We start from the raw sequence: 16,283 nt of genomic DNA, 5'->3' as shown, positions 1-16,283 counted from the left end.
AGACGGAAAAGAAAAAGGAGGGCATGGTAGTAGTGTACAATTAGTGATTCCAATGGGGTTTTAGACTTCAAAAGATTGCCTTTACCTTTATGCCTAGCAATAATTCATTGTATTTTCACATTACATACTGAAATAAAGCATTGCTTTTTCTCTTCTCTGCAAATTCTGGTTTATCTTGTGCACGTCTTAGTTGTGCCTCCACCGGCCTCCTGCAGACCCACGTAATTTCAAATTTGGTTTTTGATGCACACGCCTACCACTGTTTCTTCAATAAAAACACCTTTACATTTCAAGTTGAGATTTTACGTCAAAACCTTTACATTTGTTAGTGGCCATTACATGATAATTACAAGGCAAAATAATTATTCAAAAAGTGACGATAAGGTCGCTCATCTGCACCCAACCAAAGGCACACCGTTCTCTAATTCTTTCAACTGTGGATTCAGCCAAACGAACCACTGCCCTACTCTTGGCCAACTCTTTCTCTACTGCTATCCTCGCATTTGTCTCCATCTACAACCAAAACAAAGAAAATTCACTGCTCAACAGATGCTGCCCTTATTTAACAGCCACTGTAAACTAAAAATGAACAACCTTCTCTATGCAGTTTGTGATATCCAGGAGATAACAGAATAAGCAAGTTTCTCGTAAAGATATGCTTTCCTGTACTACAAATTTCAAGGGGGGAAAAAAACTTGTCACCTTAATTGTAAAGAGCTTATTAGGGGGGGAAATTGTATTGGTCATCAAACCTTTCTCACAAGACGCCCATAACAGCTGGGATAGTTTGGACCTTTCTCAGAATCCCCAAACAGCCGCAGGTTGACACTACGTGTAGTATGTTTGCATATCTCATCACACTGAAACCAAAATCAAACATGTTATCACATCTAATTACTGCTAATATATATATATATATGCTTAACACCCAAATAAGTGTACAATCTATATCTTTTTTCCATGGTTATCAAAACCGAATCGGACCGGCCGGTTCAACCGGTTGAACCGTGAACCGGTAGCCTGTCCGGTCCGGTTACCTCACAAAACCAGTCTGACAATGAACCGGCTGAAAACCGGTAAAACCGGGGTGAACCGGCTGAAAACCGGCAAAACCGGTTTGAACCGCCGGTTCACTTTTTTTCTTTTAATAAAAAATTAAACCAAACGACGTCGTTTGTTCATCGAGCCAAGTCAAATTCGAGTATTGCTGAGCTCGACTCGAACTCGAAAATTTTAAAAGTAAGCTCAACTCGACTCAAAAACTCACGAGCTAAAAATTATCAAGTTCAACTTGAACTCGAAATATAATATTAAAACTTGAACTTGAAAAAGCTCGAACTCAAAAAAAATTTAGAAGTTCGATTGAAGCCTAAAATTTGATCTCAATTGAAGTGAAAGAATAGTTCGCTCTGTGCTCACCAAAAGGCTCCATGATTTTGAATGTCAAATTAACTCTATTATTTATAGAAGTAAGTTGGGATGCTCTTCTATGTTTCTTAGCCATGTGGGATTGTTTTGTTCTCATATTTTTACTCTTTAAACTTTTGGAATGCTCTTCTATGTTTCTTAGCCATGTGGGATTGTTTTTAAAAAAAATGACATCATTTGTCATGATTTTTTTAAGTCCCAATTTTTTTTTATTATAGTTATATAATTATATTTATTATTTAATATGTTTTACCTTAAATATTATGTTGTAATTGATTTGAATCATTTTGTTTCACTTGATTTTATAGTTTTTAATTTATATATGTTATGACTTGTGATATTTTTATACCTTTTAATATTGTAAACTTTAAAAAAGTGTTACATATATATTAATATTGCTTTGAATATTATGTAAAATTAAAAAATATATATATATTATTTTATACAAAATCCGATTCAACCACGGTTGAACCAGTGAGCCAGTACCTTCACCGGTTCAATGTCCAATCTGGTTTTAAAAACATTGCTTTTTTCCCGAATGGATGCCTACGGTATTTTTTGGATCATCCAGGTGCCCAAAGTTACAAACATTACCACTTTAGGTACTCGGGACGTAACAACTTAGTTTTCTCCATTAAGTGACATTTGTTACAATCCGATAATTTTGATTTTTTTAATATTAAAAGTATTATTATATTTATAAAACAAAACCCTAATTTCTTTTAAATTACAAAAAAATGCCTCAAAATCCTTAAGATTCTCAAATCCTGACACTAACCTACCGCAAGCACCCTTTCTGACCATGACCACCTCCTCCAACGTAGTCTCTGCCATCATCCTAGTTATATATCGTCGTAGTTATCTCCGATTAGCCGTCGAAATTGCGTGGGATCACAATTTTCATCTTAGGGTTAACGTCGATTCGTCATCGATTGGTCACGATTTCATAGGGATTTTAGTCGTCGGGGGGAGGTGAGGTTGGGTTGAACTTCGTCGACGGCAAAGGATGCCATCGATGTGGATTTAGAGGTTGAAATGAAGGTTTTCAAAAGTTTGAGGTTATTTCAAATTTTGTGTTTTATTTTAAAATATATACATATATATATATATATATATATATATATATATATATATATATATATATATATATATATATATATATATATATATATATATATATATATATTTTTTTAAATTTTATAAAAAAATTTAAAATTATCATATTGCGACATGTGTCACTTAATGGAGGAAATTAACGTCGTTGACGGCATGAACACCTAAAGTGGTAACGCCTGCAACGTTAGGCACCAAGATGATCCAAAAAATATTGTAGACACTTATTCGAAAAAAACGTTATAATTTGATCATTTATTTGGATATTCAGCCGCATATATATATATATATATATATATATATATATATATATATATATATATATATATATACACGACAATATTTTGTCGTCATTAAGCCTTTACAGTACATTCAAATAAACCCATCAACTGTCGTTTAACCGGGATTGTCTCATGAAAGGCGGGTTAATATACGGCTAATATACGACGTTTCCTGATACATTAAAAGATATTTAACAAATTCGGTTTAGCGCTACCGGAAATGTTGAGTAATAATAATGTAGTAGGTCTAAATCATGAAGAAATATTAAAAAATTTGGCAACCGGCAAACTTAACTTGTCAGTTTGTGTCGATCCAAATTAAAAATATATCGATCCATATCAATATAACAGGTAAAATTATGACAAAATCGGTCACGAAAAGACAATACCGGTAAAGCCCTACCGGATATATTTAAAGTGTCGATACTTTAATATAAGTATCGACACTTTGTGAATTTAAAAGAGAAGTAGTTTTAGCGCCTATAAAGTGTCGATACTTTATAAAAATGTATCGATCCACAACGATATAACATGTAAAAATATGATAAAACCGGTAAAGCGCTACCGAATATATTGAAAGTGTCGATACTTTAATAAGTACATGTAATAAATTATCGATACTTTCAAAGAAATAGGTAATTATCCTATCGAAAGTATCGACACCTGACATAAAAGTATCGACACTTTGGTAGTTGTATCGATTAAATATAAATAACATATCCGATGAAAATATAAAGGCCATAGCTAAATATCCTCTGAAAATAGATAAAATAGATGAGTTTTTGAAATCGAAGCGTAATTGTTGTTGCATTTCATAAAGTGTTTCTAAAGCGAAGTTTGTTTGTTTGTTGTTGCAGTCGAATCGAAAAGTATGTTATCGAAACCCTAGTTTTTTATTATTACAGTAATCGCAAATAGGGTTTTTATGTGTTGTTTGGGGTTTTGGAGTAAAGAAGCATTTGGGACCGATTACAGGTAGAAAGTGATATTCAAGGTAAAATATAAATGTCGATACTTTTATTAAATATTATAGGTAGAAAATGATATTATAGGTTGTATAAATGTGCCGACACATTTTGTAGTGGCCATTCAAATTCTTTTGAAGAAAACCGTTTTACCACAAGAGTAGTTATCTATATTTGTATATTGAATAAAGTGTATGTAACAAGTATTTGATTTGATTTGCGTAAATTGATATATGAAGGAAAAATGGAGTCAATGGGTGGAAAAATTGTTGGTAGCGTAGATGACTTTGAAATTGAGGTCGAGACTCGAAAGCAACCAAAGGGTGGATATATGTACTTCTAGTAAGTATCAATGTCTTTTTGTTATTATTGTTCAAATGGTAATTGGATTAAAGTATTTAAGAACTTTAAATTGATGAAAAATTTTAAATGTTGACAGTATGGTCGAATGCAAAAGGATGAAGGAAGATGGCACACAGAGCGGTTCGGTATATAAAATGAAATTGACATTGAGTATTATTTAGTGTTAATGTATTGATTAAGAAATGTTTATGCTTAATATTAGGCAACAAAAGATGTGAGGTCCAAATGGAATTTGATGAGTGATGCTGAAAAGGAACCTTACATCACACAGTCAAGGAATGATAATAAAGAATACAAAGAACGGAGGAAAGCACATGAAAATAAGGTATTCATTAAACTTGTAAATACATTGATACAAAATATATAAGAACTATAACATTATATATTGTTAAAAAAATGTAGGAAGTGTTGACAAGGTGCATCATTAAAAGGGTGAATTCATTAGTTAAACACCTTAAGGAGAAGGGTCAGTTGAATGTGCTGGGAGAAATAGGATTTGGATCGTTGGTAGGAGTAAGGGATCGACCTATTCGGAGGGAATTGTGTCGATCCTTGATGGAGCAATTTGATGTCAAACAATGTATTGCTAAGTATGGTGATTTTTCATTTCCTCTCGGGATCCCATGTGTTGCAGCCATATTGGGGGTAGAAAATGAAGGCAAAAGTGTTGTAGAAGTCTGTAAGAGTAAGAACTGGAAAGCACTTGCCTCCAAATATGGTTTGAAGCAGAAGGTGACATATGCTGAACTTGAAGAGGAAACAAAAAGTGGATCTTACGGGGGGGATGAGCAAAAGGCCAGAGTTCTATTGTACCTTGTCGGTATCTTTCTTTGTCCAACGAGTGATACGTCAACGAACAAGGACTATATGAAGCTCATTTGCAATGAATGCTTGAAGGGTGAATTCAATTGGGTTGAATATGTCCATTCGAGATTGATTGAATCAATAATCACCTTTAAAAAGGGCAGCCAGAGATACCTCAAAGGGTGCATAGCAATCTTAGAGGTAAATGACTTGAACAACTTTTTTTTTGTTTTTATATAAAATGATAGTATAGTTATTATATAAAATTATAAATTTTATTATAAATGCAGGTTGCACTGTTCGATTTTTGGTCGGGCTGTGAGACAGTGCCGGCTTATGAAAGAACCGGAGTGGCACGCATCCGTGCATGGGGGAAGGAGGAGGTGGTTAGAGTGATGGCAAAGTTGAAGTTGGATAGACCGAGGAAGCACAAAAGGGTAATAAATGTAATTAAATAATATTAAGAATATAATCAATGTATTAATATTGTAATTTAATTTTGAAGGTTATTGGCAAGGAGGTAGAGGAGGCAATGGAGGTAGAGGAGGTAGTGGAGGCAGAGGAGAAGAAAGAAGATATGGTTGTATTGGGGGATGATGATGAGGGAAAACAGAGTAACTTCGACATTTTGATGTCTGAATTGGCTGATATCAAAAAAATCCAATTTGATATCATGCAAAGAAAATCAAGAGTCGAAGAGAAACTTGAGAGAGTCGAAGAGAAACTTGAGAGAGTCCAAGATACACTTGAGAGGCATAAGGGGGAAGTGGAAGGAAAAATAGATGGAGTGCTGAAATAAGTAGAGGTGTTGAGGGGTGAAGTGGTAAAAGAAGTTGAGGTGTTAAGGGGTGATCTTAAGATGGCGACGGGTGAAAAATTTGATGGAGTGGTGAAGGAGGTTGTGGAATTGAGGAGTGAACTTACGGGGGTCAAGGGGGTGGTTGATCAACACTTGGATGAAGGAGATCAATTGAAGGGTGAAATAAAAGAGATGAAGAGCTACGTAGAGCAAAAATACGATGAACTGAAAAAATATGAAGAATAAAATAGGGAGGATTGACATGTTATTTATTAAAAAAGTGGGATATGATTTTGTTGAAAAACTCGGTTGGAAGCGTGTCAAAGAGGTCTGATTAGATCAAGAGAGGGAGGAAATGGACCCCATTGGCCATGAAGACGAGCAACTAATTGGAGACGCAATGATGGAAGAAGCTCCAGTTGGAGAGGATGGCATAATTAAGACCGTGATGGAATACATGTTTAATTTTCGGGAGCATATTGATTCCCTTGTGAGTGGAATGCAAGCCGATATTTCATCATTGCGCGATGAAGTCTCCATGTTGTGTGACGAATTACGTCAACGACATCAAACGAGTTAGGTAATTCATTATTTATGGTTCTAAACATTTATACGTTCTGAAATGTATTTTATTTTGTTTTAACAGATGTGGACAACCAAGAGGTCAATGAAGATGAAAATGACGACGATGATGATGATGATGATGATCCAAACAAGTATATCGTGTCTGCAACGCCGCTTTCAAGAAAACTTTTAATTTTTTGATCTCAATGGTGTCATTGCCTACATCCCAAGACTGCCTGCAGGTTTTAATTTTGTTCTTTTGTATCCATTATTTTAACATATAAGCGTAGAACTTTAATCTCATTTTCTTCATGTTGTAGATGTTGTCCTCAAAATAGGATTATTTGAATTTATGCAATTTTGTGTGGACAATTTTGTTGTTGCTATTTGGTCTTCCAAGATGAGGTTAGAACTATTGAGCAATTGAATTACTGTAGCCAAAATCGTTAATATACAATTGAATGTTATCATTCAAACTTGATTACAATCTCAGGCATAACGTCGACCGTGTACTTGAGAAACTACTTTTATTTTCTGAGCATTTTATATTCGTTTGGGTAAGATGAATGTTATTATAGTTTGCTGACTTTTCTTTATCTATGATTCCTACATATTTATGTTCGACTGTTTGTGAATAGGATCAAGCAAAATGCAAAACATACGATAATATTACCTACTGTAAAGATCTCAATGATGTTTGGAACGCGTGTCCTGATTTTAACGAGCTAAATACACTTTTGGTCGATGATTCAACGGAAAAAATGATTTATAATCCGATAAGTTGCATTTATGCAATTTGTTTTTCTAGTTAAACAGGTGTTCATACATTGATTATTTTAACAATTTATGTGTTTATATAGAAATACAATTACATATGTCCACATACCTTTGGCGTTGCTTCCCATTCGAACGACAGTGCTCTAGGTATGACACAAATTTATTCATGCTTATGCGAATTTAGTTTATTGTTAGTAATATTGCACCTCATTAGTTTGATAATTGAAATTATTTATGCATGTCCTCAGAAAAAGGCGGAAACATACGAGAGTATTTGGAAAATTTGTTGAAGGCGCCTAATGTTCCGGATTTCGTTAGAAATAACCCTTTTTCATCGGATTAATTTCGTTGTCGGTACATTATTGTATTTTACATCTGCGTGTAAATGTATCGAAACACGTTATTAAAGAAATGTTTTCTATGATCTCCACAACAAAGTTTTCATACTTAGAAATATCGGTATATTTATAATCGTTTTTTATAATGTATCCAAACTTAAAGTTTCCCATAAAGTGCAGATCCATATATAAAAAGTAACGACCCAAAAAACATCGAAACCCATAATTATAATGTAATGGGTAATTTTTCAATATAACCGGTATAAATATACTGGTTTTATGAAAAATATGTCTACAACATTTATCGACACTTATTAGTATTGTGTCGATACTTTTTGTCCAGAATGGATGCCAAAAAGGGTGAATCTACAAAGTGTCGATACATTTTCATAGAGTGTCGATCCAAAAGGGTTGCACGCATAAAGTGTCGATACATTTATTAAAAGTGTCGATCCCAAAAACATCGAAACCCATAATTATAATGTAATAGGTAATTTTTTAATATAACTGGTATACATATATCGGTTTTATGAGAGAATAGGTCTATAATATGTATCGACACTTATTAATATTGTGTCGATAATTTTTGTCCATAATGGATGCCAAAAAGGGTGAACGCATAAAGTGTCGATACATTTTCAAAAAGTGTAGATCCCAAAAACATCGAAACCCATAATTATAATATAATAGGTAAATTTACAATGTAACCGGTATAAATATACCTATTTTATGAGAGAATAGGTATACAACATGTATCGACACTTTGTTGAAAAACCCCAGGTTTTATTGGCTATGCTGTCAACATGATTAACCTGGATAATCTCAGTTACAAAACTGATTCCGGTCATGATTGCGGGAGACTATACTCTACAGATTGTTTTTTGGCATTTATGTGATGATGCGGATGAAATATTAAATGGTCTTGTAATCCACAATAAAAATAGACCAAGAGAGTAAATTTTGTAAATATAGGGTTAATTTTGTATAATTTACATTATACTCAAACTGAGTTTGACTTGAGGACATGTTAGTTTGTTATGTCCCTCACCGTTGCAGTACCCACTCGCCTAATTATCTTCTCGACCTTGTTCTTCGGTACTTCTTTTCACTTGCGTTGTTTTCATTGAGGGTCACGAACGTTGTTTACTACAATGCTCTGGTTGACTGAATCATTCAAACCAAATGAGTTTTCCAATTCTTCTATTAGTCTTTTCATCTCATCTCTTGCGGTTTTGAAAGACTCGTCTATCTTTGATGCAATGTAGCATAACCTACTTGACGTTGAAGGTAGAGCAGCGAACCGTGCCATTTGCATGACTTCTAGAGACACATTCAAGTCAACATAACTAGGTGCAGAAGCCTTCACATCATTAGTCCACCTACTTTGAATCAAAGTCCCGGGCAAATATGTGTAATCCAAGTGCTTCAAAATGTGAAGTTGATGGCGACACGAAAGTCCAACGGTCTCGAATTTTTTGTAGGAGCAAATTAGGGTTTTCGTACGAAAATCAAAACTAATTTCAAATTTCCTATTTTTTTTTGTACTTTGAAAAAATATAATGTTGACATTCATCTGATAAGGACTGAATCTCTGCCTCAATCCGGTACAATGTCTCCCGTAGAAGTTCATCTTGGAATGCACGAAAAGATTCGCGGGTAAAAATCGCAGCAGCATGGCTTTCAAGGTCGAACAGTTTTGTGATCTGGAAGGGCTTTGTATGGGAACTTAAGTAATCCGCTTTCAACTCGTTCATACACATTCTACTAATTCCATCTTCAATTGCACGAAAAATATCTAAATATGTCTTCTTGTGTTTCAGTGCAATCGCTAGTGAAGCATTCATAGACTCGCACCTTTGTGTAGAGCGAATATTGGCAAAGAAATGACCGGTTAGATATGCTTGTGCCCATAAGTGCCGTGTATTTCCCTTCTCAATCACCCATGGATGTTTTTCGATGTTGAATTCTGAAACAACCGAACGCCATTGAATATCAAATTCCTTGGTTGTCCACCAGGAAGCCATACATTTTGAGAATGCTGCTGTAAATTTTGGGTAACCAATGTTAGCTTGTGCATTGCGAGAAAGATGCCAAGAACATAATATGTGCTTAGCATACGGGATAACATATTTGATAGCCCTCTGCATTGCTCTATCCCCATCAGTGACAACTGAAATAGGTGATTTATTCATCATGGCTTCTAAAAAAATCTGTAGCACCCACTCGAAAGATTGAGACGTCTCATCAGCGATTATGGCAGTGGAAAACACAATTGTGTTATGGTGATGATTGACACCGACAATAGGCATAATTGGTCGACCATACAAATTATCTTTGTACGTTGTGTCGAACGCAATTACATCACCGAAGCATGTGTAATCCGATCTCGATGTAGAATCCGACCAAATAAGATTATACAATGCCCCTGATTCATCTACTGAGTATGTCATAAAAAACCCGGGATCATCATGTTTCTTATAATCAAAGTAGGCAATAAGCGCATTCACATCCCCATCGACGATTTCCTTTGCTTTACCTCTTTGAAGTGCATTGTAGAGGTCATTATGTGTAAATCCAACATTATGATAGCCCCCTACCTACTGCGTTAAATAGTTCATTACTTATGACGTGCCAACACCGACCTCTTTCAATGTTGTTGCCTCATCGATATCAGCCTTACTTACAGCTCTATTAGAACGCATAAATGGTGTCATAGCAGGTGTGCACAATGCATGATTATGTTCCTGATAAGACTTACTTATAACCCACTGATCGTTTGTATTTCTTGTTGTAACTACGACTCTAGCCTTAAATCCTATTCTTGTGACTGGCGTATGAGCACGTTGATGATTAACATTATTGACTTTTGATGCTCGAAACCCTTCTTTGGAACAACAAAATTCTTGTGTCTTCACATTCCCTTCCACGTCAAGCCGTGTTGTTCCCTTACGTGCACTAAACCCATGTTCCGGTGCGAATCCCTTGTAAAAGTACCAAGCTTGATCACGTGAACAGAAGAGCTGGCCAACCAATCTGTCAGATTTATCAACATTATATACTTCATGACATTCCTCGGTTGGCTTAACATTGTCTGCATCAGTATGATCTATGGCAAAAATTTTGTTGTGCAAGTTCAGTGGTCCCGGAGTTGATGGAGATGTAAGCAAAGGTTCATTGAATATGTTTCAGTCGTGTTGCTTTCAATAGGATGTGGTATTGGTAGTGGTAGTTAAAGGGTGGGTAAAACATTAAATTCACAGTACATATTTAGGTATGTACAATAACTACCTAAATATGTGTCGATACATTTTATATAAGTATCGACTCAAAAAACATCAAAACCAATAATTATAATGTAATAGGTAAATTAATAATGTAACCGGTATAAATATATCGGTTAATTAGAAAACAGGTCAACATAATGTATCAACACTTGTGTAATTTGTGTCGATACTTATTGTCCAGGATGAATGCACAAACGAGGTGCACGCATAAAGTGTCGATACATTTATTAAAAGTATCGATCCCAAAAATATCGAAACCGATAATTATAATGTATTAGGTAAATTTACAATGTAACCGATATAAATATACCGGTTTTATGATAAAATAGGTCAGCATAAAGTATCGACACTTGCTGAATTTGTGTCGATACTTTTGGTCCAGAATGAATACTAAAAAGGGTGCAACCATAAAGTGTCGATACATTTATAAAAAATATCGATCCCGGAAATATCGAAACTCATAAGTATAATGTAATAGGTAAATTTTCAATGTAATCGGTATAAATATACCGGTTTTATGAGAGAATAGGTCTAAATATTGTATCGACACGTTGTTAGTTTGTGTCGATATTTTTTTCCAGAATGAAATATGAATGCCCAACCAGGTGCAAGCATAAAGTGTCGATACATTTAAAATTGTATCGATCTAAAAAACATCGTAACCGATAATAATAATGTAATAGGTAAATTTGCAATGTTACCGGTATAAATATACCGGTTTACTTTAAAAATAGGTCAATATAAGCGATACCTATTACGTTATATAAGAGCTACCTAATATGTTATTGTACTTGATAATATTTCCGGTTAAATGCCTATTTTATTATATAAGCGCTACCTATTTTATTATATAAGCGCTACCTATTACATTATATAAGCGCTACCTATTACATTTTATAAGCGCTATCTAATATATTATTGTACTTGATAATATTTCCGGTTAAATGATATAACATTACCGGTCAAAATTTTAACCGGTCACTTGTTTAACCGGTCACGCCGTTTTTTAGCCGTTTTTTAACCGTCACACAACAGAACTTCACCCTTTAACTTGACGGAGGACAAAGCACATATCTTTTACCATGACTGTATATTACAAGTGATGTCATTTTTTAACATAAGATCAACAGAATACCTGGTTTGCTATCATTCCAGGAGACATTCTACCCATGACACCTTCTGAACATTTGGGGCAGCACAGCGTTCGCCAGAAATTGCAAGTAGATTCCTCTTGTTGCTGTTTTGCTAGTTTCTGACCGATTGCAAGGATCGAGCGGAATACGGCTGGGCAGTTAAAAGTGCCTGAACAGCTCGGACATGACAATATCAGTGGCTCACATCCCTTATATATGCGATGCAAACCAATACATATATTGTTTCAGGGAAGTACATTCATTACATAGTAATACTCAATTAGTTAATTTCAGTAAGAGTTTTTGTATATGAACCAGCAGGGAGGGAAGTAAGAATTTCGTCAAGGGTGCGAAATCAAATAATTTATATAAAATACAAAACAAATACCTAATAAATAAGGGAATTTAAAATTTCTAAAGGGTGTGGCTCTGTTCCATCCCCGGGAACCAGGATGATCAACTATAAGAAAGTTATTTTGAGATTCCTTTGTGAAGGAATAATAAATATAGTAGAAAGTCGTTACCTGTCCTCATCATCTACAGCGAACATGAGAGCATTACCAGTGTCATTGCTGAAGCCTCACTTGATTTTCTTTGGAACTGGGAAATAAACCAACAGATAATAATATATCATTGCCGAACTGTGTGCAAGATAGAACTTTGATGTCCTTCAAATTCAGACTAGCATGTAGGGATTACCTTTGATGAGTCAAGTCCTAAACAATCAGCCAACCGTTCTGGGCTTGTTCCTTGTATTGAACCACATAATCTAGAAACAAATGGATGGATCTGCTGTGACGAGTAATAATCAACGTCGATCATCCATTCCCCCTCGTCCTTTTTCAACTCATCAGGGTGTTATATATGGAATAGTGTCGCCAGCCGAGCAACCAGTAGAATAATCACTTTGCTTCATTCTGAGGGCCACCTATAAATTGGTTCAAGTAATATCCATCAAATGAATTGGATACATGGTAAGAAAATTATACAACTTAAAATTTAAAATTAATTGGATATCACTTACCCTCCTGAAAAGATGAGCAAGACAGAAGTCACCTAATTCCTTTGACAGTAAGCTCCAGTCACGACGAACCATATCAAGACCTTTCCGCTCAATAACCTATAGCTAACAGGTTATCCCTCCAGTTCTTTAAAGAGTTTATAGTTAATGAAAATGTACTCATAAAAACAAAATTACCTCATGATATCCCATCCTTGAATTGCACCTTCACAGCAGCATACTTTTCTTCTTCAGAAGCAGCACTCTCTTGTACAGACCATCAAGGTCAATTTCTAGGCACCTATATTTCTCGTTCACCTTGAAGAATGTATGGAACATTAAAGCCAGCTGTAATCCTTTCTAGAGACGCAAAGGGAAATCTATACATTTGAAATAAGGAAATCAAAATTTTGAATACTGGCAACAATCCAATCAAATTCTAAAGAAAAAGGACAATAACAATACAGCCTATACATGATTGATGGGACTATTTTCTTCTTTATTAAAGGTATTGGATTAAACCCTGGCAGCAAATCTTATCAACCACATTCCTAGCTACAATCAATGTGCTTGCATCACATTGCAAGAACAGCACAGTAACATTGAAGCTTTTATGAATTTAATCATTTTGAGTATGCAAGATATAGTCCACATAAGTGAAAAGAAATAACATTCTCAGAGCCTCACCTCCTGGACGACTTTTTTCTGCAATTGCTTTTGCTTTTGCAACGCCATCCAATCCACTATAAACCATAATAGAATCTGTATCACCATATATCACCTGCCAATTACCAAAAATCCCATCTTCAGGAGCATAATTCTTTCAGTAACATAGACATGACATTGGCCCTAATCATAGCTTCTGAATATCAAAGCATCAGTCATAAGATAATACCTCTAAGTTCAAATTATTCTGAACAAGATCAACAGTACTTTGTAGAATCTCCCTTCCCTAATCAACAGAAATATAACTTGGATCAAATCACAAGAAAAGAATCCGCAACAAACCAACATTTTTTTACTTGAGAGGATGATCTTTGCATTTGTTTGTATGCTACATAATAGCATACTTGTTGTGTTATAAGCTCTGCAAGAGGTTTTGCATAAAATCTCGAATTGGAAAAGCCAAGGCATTCATACATACTGCACATTAAACATTATCAGGTCATATGCAAGAGGTTCCATCTAAATGACAATTAAGAATCATCAATAAAATGCCGCAAGCTGGAAAGTAAATTTGAAAGTTCCATCTATAGCGGGACAGGCTTTGGCACCCACATAAAAGGTTTCAAAGAAATTAAAGGATTATGAAGCTTCAAGGAACAGTGATAGTTACACCTGTCTTATATAGTTCAACCAAATGACCCCAAAAGAATAGTAACAACAATTAAAATACACACAAACCTATTTGAAGTGAGCTTTAGTGCTTGCTGTTGAATATCAAGTTGCAGAACATTGATACCAGATGCATTTTTCATCCATGACTTTACCGTTCTCCCCCTCTGAACCAAATTTTTCAGCAACTACAAAAGGGTATGAAAAACAAATTATCTATTAATATTACAGATGAAGGATTGGAAGCAAATAGACAGTATAAAGACACATCTTTGATTAAAGTCTCATTTGAACATGCAGAAGCATTTTAGAAGACAGTAGCTCTTTGAACAATGATCAGGCAGACTGCTCATGAGTATCATTAAACCATCTCAGATTTCATTTTATCATAATTTCTAGTTTTAAAATTAAATGGTTGTCCCTTGTTCCCATATGTAATAGGGTAAGGGGAGGTAAGATAGTAGGCTGCCCCCAACACTAAGTTGAGAGCAGCTTCCGTAGGAGACCTCAGAATTTCTGTGTTTTATCAAGATACAACTCAAAACACTTCGATTTTTGAAGATCTCAAACATTTTGAAATTACTATAAAGAAAATGCCTTCCATGCTGATGTTTCTATTGTAAACTTTATCATCAACCATAACAAGAGAAAACATTAATGCAATTAAAATATCTAAAAGGCAAAGGCAACAACCCTCATTAAACTTAGAGCATTTCTACTGGGGATTCACACTTCCAGACAGTTGGAGAATTTACTTTGACAGCTATAAGACAAGTAAAGAAGCAGACTGTAATAAAGTTTCGACAGAACTTGGCAATTCAGTTGTTCAAACCAGCAAAAATGGATTCAGAAGGTTAAAAGGAGATTATTCCTCAGGTAGAACCCCAGCTGTTTTACTAGAGAGCAAACGAGGAACTAATCCATCAGGAAATCTTTCAACCGTTGTGAAGCATATATTGTATTCCTGTTGAACCAAATAGTAGCTCATACTAACTAAAAAAAGTATACAACAGCAGAAATGACCACAACCTTGAACAAGAGGCAAAAGAATCAAATCTGATAGTAAATAGATGAAACATGAGGAAGTTATTTTAACCTGAATTATGGACGGGTAAAGGCGATTGAAATCCAGTAGCAATACATATTTGTCATACAGTCCTCTCTTTGGCTCCAAAATCAATCCGCCTGCAAAGTCATGACCTTTTTTTCCTTTTCCACGTTCATTAAGGGCTTCCTCTTCAAAATTCACATCATTTTTATCCATACCATCCCTATTTCCATCCTCAACACCATGAGTTATTCTCCTTTTCGTAACTTTTGTTTTCTTAGTGTGAGGGGAAGACTTGTCTGGGACAATATACTTTTTTACATGAAATGCATTGAACAGAAGGTACTCTACTCTTTGTTCCCTAGCACCCTGAAAAGGAACATGTGCTTTTATGTCAAGTCAATGAACAGATATTGAAACAAATGCACCCACGGTACTATGAAGTACTCACTTGGAGAGTTTTTTATCAGAGATTACCACTGATATTGGTCAGCCGGCGGGTAAGGGTAAGTACACTCAGATGAAACATTAGTTCCATAGATAACCATGCATCAGTCTCACCAGATTCAATCTGAACACATCACAAGTTATAAGCATGATAGCTCAGAACAGAAGCAAATTTCCAGTTACAATTGACTAGTTTGCGCTTCTGCACATGCCCTGAGTTTTATTATCCGCAAGCTCAAACAGTAAGGTCCATTAAAAGCTCTTAGCCAGGAATTGGCAAGTCATTAATTCATTTACAACATAGTTTTTTTTTAATATCAAATTACAGCTAAGATTTATATTTTCAAAAACATGTTTTAACGACGACCTTTATAATTTAAGGTATGACCTCTATAATGTTATTAAAGTTTAGATGTCACCTCATTGAAATGTAATTAGACATTAGGAAAAAAAAATTCAAAACCATACTACTACAAGACATGGTTGCCAAAACCTACAAGTTCCAAGAGCAATTCAGATGTTTGGAACCTTCTGGGAATATCTTGTGGAGCAATCTCCTTGGGTCTTTGTTGAGCTGAGTCTTTGACAGTGGTGTCAAAGAATA

The 16,283-nt window shown here is 35.0% G+C and overlaps 1 protein-coding gene and 1 long non-coding RNA gene across 2 annotated transcripts; both read right to left on the bottom strand.

Moving 5' to 3' along the window:
* Positions 1-12,374: 12,374 nt before the first annotated feature.
* Positions 12,375-12,964, bottom strand: LOC120196969. The gene is made up of 3 exons (XR_005523231.1): positions 12,874-12,964; positions 12,549-12,777; positions 12,375-12,449 (listed from the first exon to the last, which is right to left on the bottom strand). It is a non-coding gene; the product is annotated as an uncharacterized LOC120196969 (long non-coding RNA).
* An 89-nt stretch (positions 12,965-13,053) lies between these two features.
* On the bottom strand, positions 13,054-15,558 carry LOC120196529 (DNA polymerase alpha catalytic subunit-like). Its single transcript, XM_039198321.1, has 7 exons — positions 15,281-15,558; positions 15,056-15,148; positions 14,254-14,372; positions 13,920-13,992; positions 13,745-13,801; positions 13,537-13,630; positions 13,054-13,167 (listed from the first exon to the last, which is right to left on the bottom strand). Exons 1-7 carry the CDS (start codon positions 15,446-15,448, stop codon positions 13,151-13,153), a joined length of 621 nt encoding a protein of 206 aa, XP_039054252.1. The 5' UTR covers positions 15,449-15,558; the 3' UTR covers positions 13,054-13,150.
* Positions 15,559-16,283: the final 725 nt, after the last annotated feature.

This window comes from Hibiscus syriacus, unplaced genomic scaffold, assembly GCF_006381635.1.
Source record: "Hibiscus syriacus cultivar Baekdansim isolate YM2019G1 unplaced genomic scaffold, ASM638163v2 tig00117034_pilon, whole genome shotgun sequence".
Classification (NCBI taxonomy): Eukaryota; Viridiplantae; Streptophyta; class Magnoliopsida; order Malvales; family Malvaceae; genus Hibiscus; species Hibiscus syriacus.
The sequence above is the reverse complement of the archived record's forward strand: the minus strand, read 5'-3'. Positions and strand labels throughout refer to the sequence as shown.

Bases quoted from the DNA above. Each gene is read 5' to 3' on its own strand.
- LOC120196529 (XM_039198321.1), bottom strand. From the start codon at position 15,448: ATGGATAAAAATGATGTGAATTTTGAAGAGGAAGCCCTTAATGAACGT. The intron at 15,149-15,280 runs GTTAAAATAACT...TTGGTTCAACAG, and splicing joins TTTACCCGTCCATAATTCAG to GAATACAATATATGCTTCAC. The intron at 13,993-14,253 runs GTTTGTGTGTAT...TTTAATGTGCAG, and splicing joins CTAAAGCTCACTTCAAATAG to TATGTATGAATGCCTTGGCT.